The sequence below is a fragment of the Hyla sarda genome, chromosome 8 (genome assembly GCF_029499605.1).
Source record: "Hyla sarda isolate aHylSar1 chromosome 8, aHylSar1.hap1, whole genome shotgun sequence".
NCBI lineage: Eukaryota > Metazoa > Chordata > Amphibia > Anura > Hylidae > Hyla > Hyla sarda.
In genome coordinates, this window is record NC_079196.1 from 224,310,793 (window position 1) to 224,329,221 (window position 18,429).

General features: G+C 47.3%; 1 protein-coding gene across 2 annotated transcripts; it reads right to left on the reverse strand.

Annotated features, from left to right (window-relative positions):
* Positions 1-1,399: 1,399 nt before the first annotated feature.
* LOC130284012 (uncharacterized) lies at positions 1,400-17,952 on the reverse strand. Of its 2 annotated transcripts, none has more exons than XM_056533885.1 (5): positions 17,820-17,952; positions 11,822-12,187; positions 5,275-5,325; positions 4,333-4,698; positions 1,400-2,546 (listed from the first exon to the last, which is right to left on the reverse strand). In XM_056533885.1, the coding sequence occupies exons 1-5, from the start codon at positions 17,866-17,868 to the stop codon at positions 2,395-2,397; spliced, it is 984 nt and encodes a 327-aa protein (XP_056389860.1). In that variant the 5' UTR covers positions 17,869-17,952; the 3' UTR covers positions 1,400-2,394. The 2 variants fall into 2 exon arrangements, with proteins under 2 accessions (XP_056389860.1, XP_056389861.1); XM_056533886.1 differs by having other exon boundaries at positions 1,401-2,546; positions 11,852-12,187.
* Positions 17,953-18,429: the final 477 nt, after the last annotated feature.

Genomic DNA, 18,429 nt, shown 5'->3' on the forward strand with positions numbered 1-18,429 from the left:
ATATATATATATATATATCTACAGTATATACATACATTAACCCTTTCCTGGTGTTGTTTATTGCAGCTGGGCCGGAGTCAGATCTGGTTTATGAGAATATGTGAAGGCATCTTCTACACCTAATATGGAGATGCCCATTGTCTTGTGTCTGGAATTTGGAGGATGTATCTAAGCTTATCGTGGTGTATCTAAGCATATAATGTGAAATACTATCTGCTTGTAACTTGATTCCAGTGGACTATAGGACTGGCTCCAGCTGTTTCAGTTGTAGTTTTGCAACAGCTGGAGGCACACCGGTTGTCATGACTTCGCTCTATGGATACAGAGAGTGGGGCTGTTTCCATTCAGCAAAATAATTTGTTAATGGAAAATCTCTGCTTGCTGTCAGTGATTGGGAACATTCTTTTTGCGTCCAGTGGACCTAATATTTCTGACAGCTGAAACATTGTAACAAACCACCAACACAGAGGAGAGGTTTGTGCTGTTGATGTGTTTGGATCACAGAGGATTACTCAGACTGGTACACTGTAACAAACCATGAGCTGTATTAGTTCTCTACACGTTTTTAGAAGTACAGACGTTTTCATCATTCACAGACGGCCGGCAAAGATCTTGAATAAAAGATGAAGAAATGGAACACAATGGGGGATTTATCCATAGGGGTTGGGGTGGGGGGGTGGGGGGGACACAGCTTTTCTCAAGTTCTTTTTTTCACATTTATAAATGAAATAAATAATTTGGCACATCTTAAATTGTTGCTCATCACCCCCAAATCTCTCACATACATCACATTGTGCAACTTTACCTCTACAACTTTACCTCCACAACATCACCACTTCACATCTTTACCTGATATCTTTACCTCACAACTTTACCTTACATCACCACTTCACATCTTTACCTCCCATCATTACCTCACAACTTTACCTTACATTATCACCTCACAACTTTACCTCGCATCTTTACCTCATAACTTTACCTTACAACTTTACCCCACATCTTTACCTTACATCACCACCTCACATCTTTACCTCACATCTTTACCTCTCATCTTCACCAAACAACTTTACCCCACAAATTTATCTCACATTTTTACCTCACATCATAACTTTACCTCAATACTTTACCCCACATCTTTACCTTACATCATCACTTCACAACTTTACCTCACATCTTTACCTCACAACTTTACCTTACATAACCCTACAACTTTACCTCACAACTTTACCTCACATATTTACCTCTTATCATTACCTCACACCTTCACCAAAAAACTTTACCCCACAACTTTATCTCATACCGTTACCTCTTATCTTTACCTCACCTCTTAACCTCATAACTTTACCTACAACAAGGAATCTTATGTGGATTCTACACCAACGCGTTCTATAGCATTTCCGTTTGAACTAGATTTTTATTGGTATTTCAAATATATAACAGTAGGCTTCAAATAGTTTTGTTGTATAAAGTTATTGAATGATAGCTTTATATAGGAATACAAAGTCAAATAAAATTAACTCTAAATGATAACGTAGCTTGTGACATAAATTAGATTCATTCATGTTATAGCAAAGTATTACACTTAAACAATTTATATAGCAAAATAACAGTAATTTTAGAAGATAAACTAAACATTAGCTGAAGGCTTTATAGCGCTGTTTAAGATTTGAGAATTTCAATGATAAATCGAAAGGTTTTGTGAATCTAACAGAGGACACGTTACCTTCCTTTTCTCAAACCCCAATGCAAAACTGTAGGGTCTGTGGGTTTTATTCAGATTTTCTGGTGCATGTGAGACACAAATTTGGTGCAAAGGGAAAAAAGAGTGGATTTCACAATAATAAATCTCCATCAACATCTGTAAGAAAAGTTGCAGATCATTCCATTATACAGTGATTAATTTTTACCAATATAAAAACCAGACACTGGCCCTTTAAGATTATCATGACATGGCAGAGATATAATTCGATATAAACTGCAATTAGAATATATATAATGCAAAGAACATAAAACTAAATGTGAAAATCAGCAGCAAGTTCAGGGGTCACTGAATAAAGGCGTAAATCAGAAACATGGCCACTCCTGCTGTCCCACGACTGTTGTCTTCTTTCGGCCTCAGGTTTCGCCTGTAGAAATTAAAAGGAGTTGCCCAGGATTTAGGGGAAATATAGCTGTTTCTTTCAGGAACAGTGTCACTTCAGGTAGTTGTGGTATTGCAACTTAGTTCCACTTCAATGGAGCAGAGCTGCAATACTAAGCACTGCACAGGTGTGGCGCTGTTACTCGTAATCCTGATAGAGAATGATGATGAACGTCTCAAAGACATCAAATAGACTTAAGGCGGGTGACATTGACCGGTCCACTCTTCATCAGGATGAAGCTTGTGATCAGATTTCAACCTTTATAGCAGATGAACAAAGATACAGCAACGATCCCGAAGACAGCCACCACCCCCGTGACCAGGCCAAACTTCAGGGTCCTGTATTGAGGCTCTGCTTCTGGGACAATGGAATCATCCACTGGAAACGTCTGCGGGACAGGTCGTCCTGTACAAAGAGACAGTCACCAAAAAGAGGAGGATCAAAGAGCTGTATAAGTGGTGGGGCAAATGGGCAGTGGCCATTATATATTATATTAGTCACTTTTGTGATCAATAAAGTTATTGATATTTCAGCACAACAATGATGACCGCCATCTTAACTAACATCATTATCATTTTAGGTCCACCATCAAGATTATTCAGTGGAGAAAGCCACTACCAGACTCCACTGACCCTGCCAGACACCTCTGTCCCCTCCAAACTCCTCTGTCCCCTTTAGTCTTCTCTGTCCTCCTCGAAACCCCTCTATCATCTCTCAACCCCTCTGTCCTTCTCCAGACGCCTATGTCCCCTTCAAAGCTCCCTGTTCTCCTCCAGACCCCTCTGTCCTCCTCCAGACACCTTTGTCCCCTACATACTCCCCTGTTCTCCTCCATACTCCCCTGTCCTCCTCCAGACTCCCCTGTCCTCCTCCAGACTCCCCTGTCCTCCTCCAGACTCCCCTGTCCTACTCCAGACACCCCTGTCCTACTCCAGACACCTCTGTCCTATTCCAGACACCTTTGTCCTACTCCAGACACCTCTGTCCTACTCCAGACACCTCTGTCCTACTCCAGACACCTCTGTCCTACTCCAGACACCTCTGTCCTACTCCAGACACCTCTGTCCTACTCCAGACACCTCTGTCCTACTCCAGACACCTCTGTCCTACTCCAGACACCTTTGTCCCCTTCAGACTTTCTTGTTCTCCTCCAGACTCCCCTGTCCTCCTCCTCCAGACTTCCCTGTTCTCCTCCAGACACCCCTGTCCTCCTCCTCCAGACTCCCCTGTCCTCCTTCAGACACCCTTGTCCTCCTCCACACACCTCTGTCCTATTCAAAACACCTCTGTCCTACTCCAGACACCTTTGCCCCTTCAGACTTTCCTGTTCACCTCCAGACACCTCTGCCCTCCTTCAGACTCCTTTATCCTACTCGAAAACTCCTCTGTCCTCTTCCAAGCTACTCTGTCCGCTCCAGACTCCTCTGTCCTTCTCAAAACCCCTCTGTCCTCCTCCAGACTCGTCTGTTCCCTCCAAATCCCTATGTCCTCTCCAGACATTATATGAATGGATAGTCTATATATGGAAACTATCCAAATGAAGACATTTATATCATTAGGGAAGCCGGGGAGCTCTGCTCCATACTGATCCTTCCTTTCTTCCTTCTTTTTGCCTCCATCAGGCAATAAAAGCCAATGAACACATTGGGGGAGATTTATCAAAACCCGTGTAGAGGAAAAGTTCAGTTGCCCATAGCAACCAATCAGATCGCTTCTTTAATTTTTCAGAGGCCTTTTCAAAAATGATAGACGTAATTTGATTGGTTGCTATGGGCAACTGGTCAACTTATCCTCTGCACAGGTCTTGATAACTTTCCTCCATTAAGCATATACATTAGGGACAGGGGTTAAGTCCTAGAAACAATTTTTTGGGGAACTCACCCAAGATTTTCACTCAAGGGCTGGTCCTGCAGGACTTCTGCTAAAGGGAACATGGAAAAAAAAGTGCAGGAACTCAGTTCCTGCAGGATGTGAGCCCTGATTAGGAACTTTCCCGATGTACACACTAAACGTGAGGCACAAATACAGTATGATTCCAGCCGTACGTGACAAAATGCTGCCTGCTTGTGCCCAGCACTAGAGGTCGTGACCACCATAATAAATCCATAGGCCGTCAGCTTCTCAGGGGCTCTAGGGCCTTGGCCACAACACCATTATAACTTTTACCTTGTAGAATGACAGCGTCTCCTACCTTTCATTCCATGGATGTTAAATATGGTGTCCGCACTTCCCTCCATGGTCTCGTACTTTATGGCGCACGTATACACCCCGGCGTCCTTCTCTTGGACATTACTCAGCTGGAGAGGCGCACTACCATGCTTGAGATCCTGTTCCGTAATCTCAAAACCATCTGGGAAATCACAGCACGTCTTGTTGGCGAAATACTTGGTCTTCCCATCTTTTGACCAATGGACGGTCACCCTCGAAACTTCAATTTCACCGTCCACCTGAAAGTCACAGGGTAGAGTAACACTCTCTCCCAAGTTGGCGGTGATAGACGCCTCCCCATGGACATTCAGGACAGGCCTTTTTTTGGTTGATCTGACCAAGGTGACACCTTAGGGGAAAGAGAGGTAACCGGTAAGATGGAGCGATGATGGGGATACTCACAAAGGATAAAGACATAGACTGCAACTCGTGAGACCAAATGACAAACTCAGCTCAGCTACATCTGACATGATATGTGCCTTACCACTGCAAAAGAATATCAAGATGAAAAACATAAAAGACTTGGACAAGGCCATGGCGCTCGGCTGTTCTGATGATCCAAGAAAGAAAGTAGATAAACCCGACTCTTATAGGAGGTAAGAAGGTCCTTATCTCAGAGGCACAGCCGCCGGGGAGGGAACGGCGAGAGCCTGGGACACCACAGATATCAATCCACATGTCACCCATTAAAACCGTTTGGGATGTTTTTGAGTTTTATAAAAAATAAAATAAAAAAATAAAAAACATTTTTTTTACAGTATAAATTTGTGTATGGTTATCTGAGCATGCTGGGAGTTGTAAGTTCTAATCAGACATGTTTCCTTGGAAAAAAGGCTCTCCCTTTCACAAAGCTTTATCTAAGGACAGTGAACAGTCCCCCTTCAACGTCAACATCCAGTCCATTGGGCCTTATTAAGGTTCTTACCGGTCTTCTCTGTAGGAGGAGGAGTCAAGTTCAAGAGGCGGATCCTGTGGACTGGGAAAAAAGCAGAGAAGATGGGGGTCATGGGTTGTATGTGGTTTTGCAGCTCCATTGAAGTGAATAAAGCCAAATTGTAATACCACACACAACCTGCGGACAGGTGTGGTGCTGTTATTTACAAGAAATAACTCTGGTTGCTGGATAACCCCTTTGAGTACATAATAAGAAGTCCAAGGTAACCCTAGAGCAATAATGACTTACATTTATGACTCTTAAGATGAGTACACATGACAGGAAGACCATGTAGGCACCACCCCAGAGAGAACATGGACATCTTATCCACTATCTAAAGGATCGGAGAGGGTCCGGCCTGGGGGCTGCTTTGTTTTTACATCATGGTGCACCTCTCCATTCATGTCTATGGGAGGGGGCGTGATGGCTAAGGTCGCCCGTCATCTGGCGAGAAGCAAAGTTTGCTCTGTGCAGCAGTGGCGTCGCTAGGGGGGGGAGGGCAGAGGGGGCCATGGCCCCCCCTAGATCAGGCCGTGCCCCCCCTTGTGCCCCCCCCCCCCCAATTTAAAATAAATAGGGATGTCCCGATACTAGTATATGGGCCTGGGGCGGGCTGACCAGCTGGGTAAAGAGCCCGCTGCAGCTGCTGAGGATATCCCTGCGCTGCTCCTGGTCTGCGTATCATTAGCAGAGACAGGAAGAGCAGGGATGAAGGTACCTGATGATGGCTCCGCCCCCATCACTGGAAAGGGCGGGGCCGAGAGCTGATAGGAACACAGAGCAGCTTCATGTGAGATGAGTGATGTCCTCCCTCTCTCCCCCCTGATCAGCAGTCTATCCTGGGGCTGGGTCATGTGTCCTCCCTCTCTCCCCCCTGATCAGCAGTCTATCCTGGGGCTGGGTCATGTGTCCTCCCTCTCTCCCCCCTGATCAGCAGTCTATCCTGGGGCTGGGTCATGTGTCCTCCCTCTCTCCCCCCTGATCAGCAGTCTATCCTGGGGCTGGGTCATGTGTCCTCCCTCTCTCCCCCCTGATCAGTAGTCTATCCTGGGGCTGTGTCATGTGTCCTCCCTCTCTCCCCCCTGATCAGCAGTCTATCCTGGGGCTGGGTCATGTGTCCTCCCTCTCTCCCCCCTGATCAGCAGTCTATCCTGGGGCTGGGTCATGTGTCCTCCCTCTCTCCCCCCTGATCAGCAGTCTATCCTGGGGCTGGGTCATGTGTCCTCCCTCTCTCCCCCCTGATCAGTAGTCTATCCTGGGGCTGGGTCATGTGTCCTCCCTCTCTCCCCCCTGATCAGCAGTCTATCCTGGGGCTGGGTCATGTGTCCTCCCTCTCTCCCCCCTGATCAGCAGTCTATCCTGGGGTTGGGTCATGTGTCCTCCCTCTCTCCCCCCTGATCAGCAGTCTATCCTGGGGCTGGGTCATGTGTCCTCCCTCTCTCCCCCCTGATCAGCAGTCTATCCTGGGGCTGGGTCATGTGTCCTCCCTCTCTCCCCCCTGATCAGCAGTCTATCCTGGGGCTGGGTCATGTGTCCTCCCTCTCTCCCCCCTGATCAGTAGTCTATCCTGGGGCTGGGTCATGTGTCCTCCCTCTCTCCCCCCTGATCAGCAGTCTATCCTGGGGCTGGGTCATGTGTCCTCCCTCTCTCCCCCCTGATCAGCAGTCTATCCTGGGGCTGGGTCATGTGTCCTCCCTCTCTCCCCCCTGATCAGCAGTCTATCCTGGGGCTGGGTCATGTGTCCTCCCTCTCTCCCCCCTGATCAGCAGTCTATCCTGGGGCTGGGTCATGTGTCCTCCCTCTCTCCCCCCTGATCAGTAGTCTATCCTGGGGCTGGGTCATGTGTCCTCCCTCTCTCCCCCCTGATCAGCAGTCTATCCTGGGGCTGGGTCATGTGTCCTCCCTCTCTCCCCCCTGATCAGCAGTCTATCCTGGGGCTGGGTCATGTGTCCTCCCTCTCTCCCCCCTGATCAGTAGTCTATCCTGGGGCTGGGTCATGTGTCCTCCCTCTCTCCCCCCTGATCAGCAGTCTATCCTGGGGCTGGGTCATGTGTCCTCCCTCTCTCCCCCCTGATCAGCAGTATATCCTGGGGTTGGGTCATGTGTCCTCCCTCTCTCCCCCCTGATCAGCAGTCTATCCTGGGGCTGGGTCATGTGTCCTCCCTCTCTCCCCCCTGATCAGCAGTCTATCCTGGGGCTGGGTCATGTGTCCTCCCTCTCTCCCCCCTGATCAGCAGTCTATCCTGGGGCTGGGTCATGTGTCCTCCCTCTCTCCCCCCTGATCAGCAGTCTATCCTGGGGCTGGGTCATGTGTCCTCCCTCTCTCCCCCCTGATCAGCAGTCTATCCTGGGGCTGGGTCATGTGTCCTCCCTCTCTCCCCCCTGATCAGTAGTCTATCCTGGGGCTGGGTCATGTGTCCTCCCTCTCTCCCCCCTGATCAGCAGTCTATCCTGGGGCTGGGTCATGTGTCCTCCCTCTCTCCCCCCTGATCAGCAGTCTATCCTGGGGCTGGGTCATGTGTCCTCCCTCTCTCCCCCCTGATCAGCAGTCTATCCTGGGGCTGGGTCATGTGTCCTCCCTCTCTCCCCCCTGATCAGCAGTCTATCCTGGGGCTGGGTCATGTGTCCTCCCTCTCTCCCCCCTGATCAGCAGTCTATCCTGGGGCTGGGTCATGTGTCCTCCCTCTCTCCCCCCTGATCAGCAGTCTATCCTGGGGCTGGGTCATGTGTCCTCCCTCTCTCCCCCCTGATCAGTAGTCTATCCTGGGGCTGGGTCATGTGTCCTCCCTCTCTCCCCCCTGATCAGCAGTCTATCCTGGGGCTGGGTCATGTGTCCTCCCTCTCTCCCCCCTGATCAGCAGTCTATCCTGGGGCTGGGTCATGTGTCCTCCCTCTCTCCCCCCTGATCAGCAGTCTATCCTGGGGCTGGGTCATGTGTCCTCCCTCTCTCCCCCCTGATCAGCAGTCTATCCTGGGGCTGGGTCATGTGTCCTCCCTCTCTCCCCCCTGATCAGCAGTCTATCCTGGGGCTGGGTCATGTGTCCTCCCTCTCTCCCCCCTGATCAGCAGTCTATCCTGGGGCTGGGTCATGTGTATAGTAGCAGTCCAGTGGGGTCACTTTCCCTCCTTCAGTGTCCACAGGTCACCAACAGGTCACATTATCAGAACAATTTTTGGGAAAAATTCGCGGCAAAATTGCGCGGTTTTAAATTGCGGTAAAACCGCGCAATTTTTGCCGCGATTTTTCCATAAATGTTTCTGGTAATGGGACCTGTTGGTGACCTGTGGACACTGGAGGAGGGAAAGTGACCTCACTGCTACTTTATCATTAACCCCTTAAGGGTACATTCACATGTACAGGATCTGCTGCATATTCTTGCTGCATATTTTGTGCAGCTGATTTTGCAACCCATTAGCTTCAATAGGTAGCGAAATCAGCTGCAGAAAATATACAGCAGATCCTGTACGTGTGAACGTATCCTAAGGTCTCATTTACACGGATGGATCCACAGTGTATTTTACGCTGCGGATCCCCCGACAATGGACCCTACAGTGCTGCCTCCATCTGTACCTGATCATAACAGCAATCCTCCGCTACGAGCAGACACACTTTCATGTGTAGACTCGCACACATCATGGCCGCTCCTCCTGATCTCTGAGCTAGGCCGAGAGCAGCCGCGATGTGTGCGAGTATACACATGAAAGTGTGTCTGCTCATAGCGGAGGATTGGTGCCGTTATGATCAGGTACAGATGGAGGCAGCACTGTAGGGTCCATTGTTGGGGGATCCGTCCGTGTACATGAGACCTAAGGACACAAGGCGTATGTGTAGTCCCTGCTCCCACTGTGTTGTATAAATCATTAGCTAGAACCCTCAGCTAATGCCAGACATCACCAATCAGGCTGATGTCTGACATTAACCCTTTAGATGCCGCTATCAAAGTTGATGGTAGTGTCCAAAGGTTTTAACCCCTTAAGGACCGAGCGTTTTTCCATTTTTGCACTTTTGTTTTTTCCTCCTCACCTTTTAAAAATCATAACCCTTTAAATTTTGCACCTAAAAACCCATACGATGGCTTATTTTTTTTGCGCCAACCAATTCTACTTTGTAATGACATCAGTCATTTTACCCAAAAATCTACAGCAAAAACGGAAAAAAAATCATTGTACGACAAGAATGTATGAAGATTTTAAATGAAATTTTTTTAAATTTTTTTTTTAAATTAAACATGTTCTGCACAGTGTGTGTGTATTTATTTATGATATATATATATATATATATATATATATATATATACACACATACACACACACATTTTAAAATTGCCCCCCCCCCCCCCCCACACTTTTGTCACTGGCCCCCCATGTGCCCCCCCCCCCCCCCCCTAAATATGAATGCTCTAGACGCCACTGCACGCTGGAGATCTTATAAGATGTCTGGGGGCGGAGTACCCCTTTAAGTGACTTTCCACGACATCTCAATGGCAACCCCAGAGCAAGCAAATGTTTGAGCTGCATTGAGTAAACATGACAGAAAGTCCATCTTGGCACTTCTATCGCAACACCAGAGCAAGCACAATTTAGATTTAAGAGTCTGAAATTGAGTACACGTGACAGGAAGTCCAGGTAGGTGTCTCTTTGGCAACCCCAGAGCAAGCACAGCTTATAACTCTATGGCAACCCCAGAGCAAGCACAGCTTATAACTCTATGGCAACCCCAGAGCAAGCACAGCTTATAACTCTATGGCAACCCCAGAGCAAGCACAGCTTATAACTCTATGGCAACCCCAGAGCAAGCACAGCTTATAACTCTATGGCAACCCCAGAGCAAGCACAGCTTATAACTCTATGGCAACCCCAGAGCAAGCACAGCTTATAACTCTATGGCAACCCCAGAGCAAGCACAGTTTATAACTCTATGGCAACCCCAGAGCAAGCACAGCTTATAACTCTATGGCAACCCCAGAGCAAGCACAGCTTATAACTCTATGGCAACCCCAGAGCAAGCACAGCTTATAACTCTATGGCAACCCCAGAGCAAGCACAGCTTATAACTCTATGGCAACCCCAGAGCAAGCACAGTTTATAACTCTATGGCAACCCCAGAGCAAGCACAGCTTATAACTCTATGGCAACCCCAGAGCAAGCACAGTTTATAACTCTATGGCAACCCCAGAGCAAGCACAGTTTATAACTCTATGGCAACCCCAGAGCAAGCACAGCTTATAACTCTATGGCAACCCCAGAGCAAGCACAGCTTGCTTAGGGTGGGTTCACACCACGATTTTCTATACAGTTTTTGGATACGGTTTAAAAAAAAACCAAAAAAAAAACCATATGCAACTGTACAGAAAACCGCGCCCATAGACTTTCCGTTCAAAACCGTTTGCACCATATTGTATACGGTTGTCTCCGTTTTTCACACCACACGGTTTTTTCAATTTTTTTTTCTGGACAGAAAACCACGGTTTTTGGTCCAGGTGAAGAACCGTATAGACCCGAATACGTTTTTTTTTTTTAACATGGGAGTCAATGGGAACTGTACAGAACTGTATGTGCGTACAGTTCCATCCAGTTTTCACCATACGGTTTTTGAGTTTGCACAGTTTTTTTTCTTGGAATTTCAATCAAACAAGTGAAACTTTATTCATAATGGAGTGAAAAGTTCAAAACGTATGCGTTTTTTTTTCTGTACACACGTTTTGATACAGTTTAGTCAGGTTTTGAGGAATCCGTTTTTTTTTTAATCAAAAACCTGAATAAAAACTGTATTGCAAAAACGTGGTGTGAACCCAGCCTTAGATATATTTATATATATACTCTCAAATTGAGGACATGACAGGAAATCTATGTTGGCAGCATCTCTATGGTAAACCCAGAGCAAGCACTAAGTTATGATTTTAAGGTGCTCACACATTAAAGGGGTATTCCAGGAAAAAAACTTTTTTTTATATATCAACTGGCTCCAGAAAGTTAAACAGATTTGTAAATTACTTCTATTAAAAAATCTTAATCCTTTCAGTACTTATGAGCTTCTGAAGTTCAGGTTGTTCTTTTCTGTTTAAGTGCTCTCTGATGACACGTGTCTTGGGAACCGCCCAGTTTAGCAGAGGTTTGCTATGGGGATTTGCTTCTAAACTGGGCGGTTCCCGAGACACGTGTCATCAGAGAGGACTTAGACAGAAAAGAACAACTCAACTTCAGAAGCACATAAGTACTGAAAGGAATAAGATTTTTTTAATAGAAGTAATTTACAAATCTGTTTAACTTTCTGGAGCCAGTTGAGATATATAAAAAAATATTTTTCCTGGATAACCACTTTAAAGGGGATATCAGAAAAAACACAGTTGCTTTATAAAAAAAAAAAAAACAGAGCCACCTTGTCCCCAGGTTGTGTGTGGTATTGCAGCTCAGTTCCATTAAGGTGTGACGCTGTTTTTTTTGTAGAAGGCGACTATGTTTTCCTAATTCTAGATAACCCCTTAGTTGCATCTGATAACTCAGAATGTTGGGAGACATCCAATATGGCCGCCATTACCGTTTCCGCACATAAGGTGGGCGTCCTTACATTCTATAATGAGGGCGTAGACAGCAGTTTGCAGCACACCGCCATAGTGGACCACACACGTATAGTTCCCAGCATCGCTCAGGGTAAGATTCGTCAAAACCAGAGAAATGTTTCCCACCATGATCTGATCCATATACATCTTGGCCGAAGGGCTGTGAAATGTCAGGTTGCCATCTTTATACTCCACCAGGGGGCGCTCATTGTGTTCCCAGCTGACTGACAGGATGTCCATTCTCACAGGGGGGTTGGTCACCTGTAATGACGTGTTCAGGAGTATTTGATGGGGAAGGCGGGAAGAGATCTTAGTGATGTCCATGGAGGCGGGAAGGAGGAGGACTGGAAATAGGAAGGAAACAGATAGAATTTAGGATATTGTCATGCAGACATTTTACTTTTCCTTGTTCCAATGCATCTTAAGTGTTTTATTTATCAACTTTACAAAAAGTCCTAATAAAAATCTGCCATATTGTGCTCTTATGCAGAGCTATGTGTCTCCATGGTTACAGAGCTATGTGTCTCCATGGTTACAGAGCTATGTGTCTCCATGGTTACAGAGCTATGTGTCTCCATGGTTACAGAGCTATGTGTCTCCATGGTTACAGAGCTATGTGTCTCCATGGTTACAGAGCTATGTGTCTCCATGGTTACAGAGCTATGTGTCTCCATGGTTACAGAGCTATGTGTCTCCATGGTTACAGAGCTATGTGTCTCCATGGTTACAGAGCTATGTGTCTCCATGGTTACAGAGCTATGTGTCTCCAATGTTACAGAGCAATGTGTCTCCATGGTTACAGAGCTATGTGTCTCCATGGTTACAGAGCTATGTGTCTCCAATGTTACAGAGCAATGTGTCTCCAAGGTTACAGAGCAATGTGTCTCCATGGTTACAGAGCAATGTGTCTCCAAGGTTACAGAGCTATGTGTCTCCATGGTTACAGAGCTATGTGTCTCCATGGTTACAGAGCTATGTGTCTCCATGGTTACAGAGCAATGTGTCTCCAAGGTTACAGAGCTATGTGTCTCCATGGTTACAGAGGTATGTGTCTCCATGGTTACAGAGGTATGTGTCTCCATGGTTACAGAGCTATGTGTCTCCATGGTTACAGAGCAATGTGTCTCCATGGTTACAGAGGTATGTGTCTCCATGGTTACAGAGTTATTTGTCTCCATGGTTACAGATCTATTTGTCTCCATGGTTACAGAGCTAGGTGTCTCCATGGTTACAGACTACAGTTATGTGTTACTTCCCTTCCATCGACCTCCTTGTCCACAGTATAGGGGATAAGTAGCTGATCACGGGGGTCCTGCCAATGGGGCCCCCCGCGATCACTGGTACAGGACCTGGCTCTCAGTGAGGTGTGCGTATAGCTCTCGGGCATCATCGGCGCTCCCACAGACGACACGCACTCCGGACTGAAATCCAAGTGGGCCCCAGCGGTCAGACCCCCTGCAATCAGCTACTTATCCCCTATACTGTGGATAGGGGATAAGTTAATTTTTAATCTTCTTTAAATCATCCTCTTCTGACCCCCTGTAAGGGTGGGTTCACACTACGTTTTCCCCCATACAGGAGCGCATACGACAGGGGGGAGCTGAAACCTTGCGCTCCCATATACCTTTCTATGCGCTCCCATATGTAATTCATTTCAATGAGCCGACCGCAGTGAAATGTTCGGTCGTGTCGGCTCATTTTTGTGCCGTATGCGATTTTCCCCCGGACCTAAAACTGTGGTCAACCACGGTTTGAGGTCCGGTTGTAAAAGCGCATACGTCGCAAAAATGAGCCGACCGGACCGAACGTTTCACTGCGGTCGGCTCATTGAAATGAATTACATACGGGAGCGCATAGAAAAGCATACGGGAGCGCGAGGTTTCAGCTCCCCCCTGCCGTATGCGCTCCTGTATGGGGGAAAACATAGTGGGAACCCAGCCTTACAGTGGTCTTCAACCTGCGGACCTCCAGATGTTGCAAAACTACAATTCCCAGCATGCTCGGACAGCCAACGGCTGTCCGGGCATGCTGGGAGTTGTAGTTTTGCAACATCTGGAGGTCCGCAGGTTGAAGACCACTGCCCTATAACATTTTTATTTTTCGGCATACACGGCTGTATGAGGGCTCATTTTTTGCGCCGTGATCGGGACCATTTTTGATATAATGGAACTCTCCGATCGCTTTTCATTCATTTCCTGATTTGAAATATAAATGTGATATAATATGACATCAAGTGACCAAAAATCAGCAATTCTGGCATTTGCCATTTTGTTGCCTTTATGCCATTGACTGTGCTATTTATTAACGTTACATTTTAATAGCTTGGACACTAACGCACTTATTTACATTTTTGCTTACGTTATTTTATTTGAAAAATGGGTAAAGTGGGTGATTTACATTTTTTTTGAAGGGAGGGGCTTAATTATATTTTAATAAACTGTTTTTTTAATTGTTATTTATATTAGTTGACTCTTATAAGCAATTGTTTGATTTCTGACCACACTAACCAATGCCAACACGTAGCATAACAGTGATCAGTGGTATCTCGATTTGCTTGTACGGTCTTCTTAAGGCCACGTTCGCACGACAGAATTTCCGAGCAGAATCTGGCGAAAAAATTCCGCTCAAAAAAATTCAGTAGCAGAGTCTTATTCTTTTCAATGGGACTCTGCTGCACCGTGCACACGTCAAAACATCTCCGTTCCGGCATCTGCAGGAAGAATTGACAAGTCTGCTGTTTGTGTAATGTCCGTCGGAAATTTCTCGGGCAGACATTCCGCAAAAATTCCGCCGTGTGAACATGGCCTAAGGTAGACTATAGAAGACAATCCGGAAAGAGCGGCACCGTCCCTTTATCTCCCCTCCCCCTGGATCACAATAAAAGCCCCCAAAGCCCCAGCTACGGCCTTTATAACATTTAAAGGGGTACTCCGGTGGAAAACATTTCTTTTTAAATCTACTGGTGCTAGAAAAGTTAAAATTAAACAGATTTGTAAATGACTTCTATTAAAAAATCTTTACCCTTCCAGTACTTTTTTGCAGCTGTATGCTACAGAGGTAATTGTTTTCTTTTTGATTTTTTTTTGTCCTGTCCACAGTGCTCTCTGCTGACACCTGATGCCCGTATCACAAACTGTCCAGAGCAGGAGAAAATCCCCATAGCAAACCTATACTACTCTGGACAGTTCCTGACACGGACAGAGGTGTCAGCAGAGAGCACTGTGGACATGACAACAAAAAAGAAATTCAAAAAGAAAACAATTACCTCTGTAGCATACAGCTGCTTATAAGTACTGGAAGGGTTAAGATTTTTTTAATAGAAGTCATTTACAAATCTGTTTAACTTTCTGGCACCAGTTGATTAAAAAAAAAAAAAAAATGTTTTCCACCGGAGCACCCCTTTAAGATGCCGCAATTGGCTTTGATCGAGGCATCTACAGGGTTCATGCCGGTGCATTGCCGTGGAATGAGATTTGCCATAGAATGAGATGGTCCGCCTCCATCACATCCTATTGGCTCTCTCTTGTCACGTGACATATTTAAACGTCACGCATCGATGCGCACAGCAGTTTCAGTTTGGCTATCACAGGGAGAGGATCTCCTCTCCCTGTGATAGCTGAAGCTGTACGGAGCTCTCATGGCCTCTGTGGCCCGACAGAAGTTCACACATGTACGCAGCTCATACGGCTGCCTCATATACATTTACTGTTGATCCACAGCGCTATCGGGAGCCCGATGCCCGATGGCGCTGTCATCAGTGTGCGTCCCCGCGAGCGCCCCACTCCCGCAGCTCTACTCCCCGTCCTCCGCCCCCCGCAGCTCTACTCCCCGTCCCCCGCAGCTCTACTCCCCGTCCCGTTAACGCTCAGGGAGCGGGGAACAGAAAGTAGAGCATCGGGCGCAGGTTAAGTTATTCGCGTAGTGCTGCGCATGCGCAGTACTACTTTACCTGCGCCCGATGCTCTACTTTCTGTTCCCCGCTCCCTGAGCGTTAACGGGACGGGGAGTAGAGCTACGGAGGGACGGGGAGTACAGCTGCGGGCATGGGGCGCTCGCGGGGACATACACTGATGACAGCGCCATCGGGCGTAGGAATCCCGATAGCGCTGTGGATCGCTCCCTGAGCGTTCACAGGGGACGGGGAGTACAGCTGCGTAGGACGGGGAGTAGAGCTGCGGGGGACGGGGAGTAGAGCTGCGGGGGACGGGGAGTAGAGCTGCGGGGGACGGGGAGTAGAGCTGCGGGCGTGGGGCGCTCGCGGGGACGCACACTGATGACAGCGCCATCGGGCATCGGGATCCCGATAGCGCTGTGGATCAACAGTAAATGTATATGAGGCAGCCGTATGAGCTGCGTACATGTGTGAACTTCTGTCGGGCCACAGAGGCCATGAGAGCTCCGTGCAGCTTCAGCTATCACAGGGTGAGGAGATCCTCTCCCTGTGATAGCCAAACTGACACTGCTGTGCGCATCGATGCGTGACGTTTAAATATGTCACGTGACAAGAGAGAGCCAATAGGATGTGATGGAGGCGGACCATCTCATTCTATGGCAAATCTCATTCCACGGCAATGCACCGGACATCAGTGTGATGGCTCATGTCCGGCATTACCGGTGAGTCTCGGCTGCTGATAACAGCTGTCACTCACCGGGCATGAAGTGCACTCAGCTCAGTTGTCCCCCATGTGAACAGAGCAAAAGGGCACGTCCTCAGCCCCCATTCATTACCATTTAACTACAACTCCCAGCATGCCCGGACAGCCGAAGCTTTGGAACAACTCGAATGCAACACTTTGCACATCCTTCCAAAAAAATTAAAAAAATTTAAATAGACATGTCGCAAATGGCTCTTATGTTTACGCCGCATTTAATTCTACATTCCGCCCTCTCTATAAGCCGCACGTGAGTGCGCAGTGTGTGTAAACTCTTGTCCAATGTACACACTACATACTATATGGCAGTGGTCTCCAACCTGCGGACCTCCAGATGTTGCAAAACTTCAACTCCCAGCATGCCCGGACAGACAGACACTTGTCTGCCTCTTCCAGAGGAGCTACACTGATCATGAAAGGTAAATCAAGGCTTCACTTTTGCAAAACTTCAACTCCCAGCATGCCCGGACAGACAGACGCTCGTCTGCCTCTTCCAGAGGAGCTACACTGACCATGAAAGGTAAATCAAGGCTTCCCTTTTGCAAAACTTCAACTCCCAGCATGCCCGGACAGACAGACACTTGCCTGCCTCTTCCAGAGGAGCTACACTGATCATGAAAGGTATATCAAGGCTTCCCTTTTGCAAAACTTCAACTCCCAGCATGCCCGGACAGACAGACACTTGCCTGCCTCTTCCAGAGGAGCTACACTGATCATGAAAGGTATATCAAGGCTTCCCTTTTGCAAAACTTCAACTCCCAGCATGCCCGGACAGACAGACACTTGTCTGCCTCTTCCAGAGGAGCTACACTGATCATGAAAGGTAAATCAAGGCTTCCCTTTTGCAAAACTTCAACTCCCAGCATGCCCGGACAGACAGACGCTCGTCTGCCTCTTCCAGAGGAGCTACACTGACCATGAAAGGTAAATCAAGGCTTCCCTTTTGCAAAACTTCATCTCCCAGCATGCCCGGACAGACAGACACTTGCCTGCCTCTTCCAGAGGAGCTACACTGATCATGAAAGGTAAATCAAGGCTTCCCTTTTGCAAAACTTCAACTCCCAGCATGCCCGGACAGGCAGACGCTCGTCTGCCTCTTCCAGAGGAGCTACACTGATCATGAAAGGTAAATCAAGGCTTCCCTTTTGCAAAACTTCAACTCCCAGCATGCCCGGACAGCCGTTGGCTGTCCGGGCATGCTGGGAGTTGTAGTTTTGCAACATCTGGAGGTCCGCAGGTGGAAGACCACTGCTATATGGCATCATCGTGTCCTGTGGGTAAGGTGCGAGCCGCTCTAGGTTCATATATGTTTTAGGCCACTTACCGGCACATATCATCAGGCTCAGTATAGGGACTGCGCAGCTCATGGTCATCGCCGCTGGGCCGTGTGGTGTCCAGTCCGTCCGCGCGCAGATCCTGGCTGTAAAGGGCCGGTCTGCTCCCCCTGCTTCCTGACATATGAATTCTCTGACCTTATCTATTGCTGACACCAGAGACACCACACTGATAAAAAACAACTTCAACTTTCCCCTAATGTAGCAGAGCTGAAATTGTCACGCTTCAATTGCGATAACGCAGTTACCTGCAGTCCTATGTAACACCCCAGATAGGGCTCTGTCCACTTGTCTATGTTGGAAGAATGTCCTGACTATATATATATATATATATATATATATATATATATACACAGTGGTCCCTCAACATATGATATTAATTGGTTCCAGGAGAACCATCATATGTTGAAACCATCATATGTCGAGTACATATGTCTATGTAAAAATGGTAATTGGTTCTGGGGCCTCGGAACCATTGTATGTTGAATACATATCTCTATGGGAAACTGCTAATTGGTTCTGGGATGACCATTGTATGGGGAGTGTATGGGGAGGGTTTAACAAACCAGGGTGCCTCCAGCTGTTGCACAACTACAACTC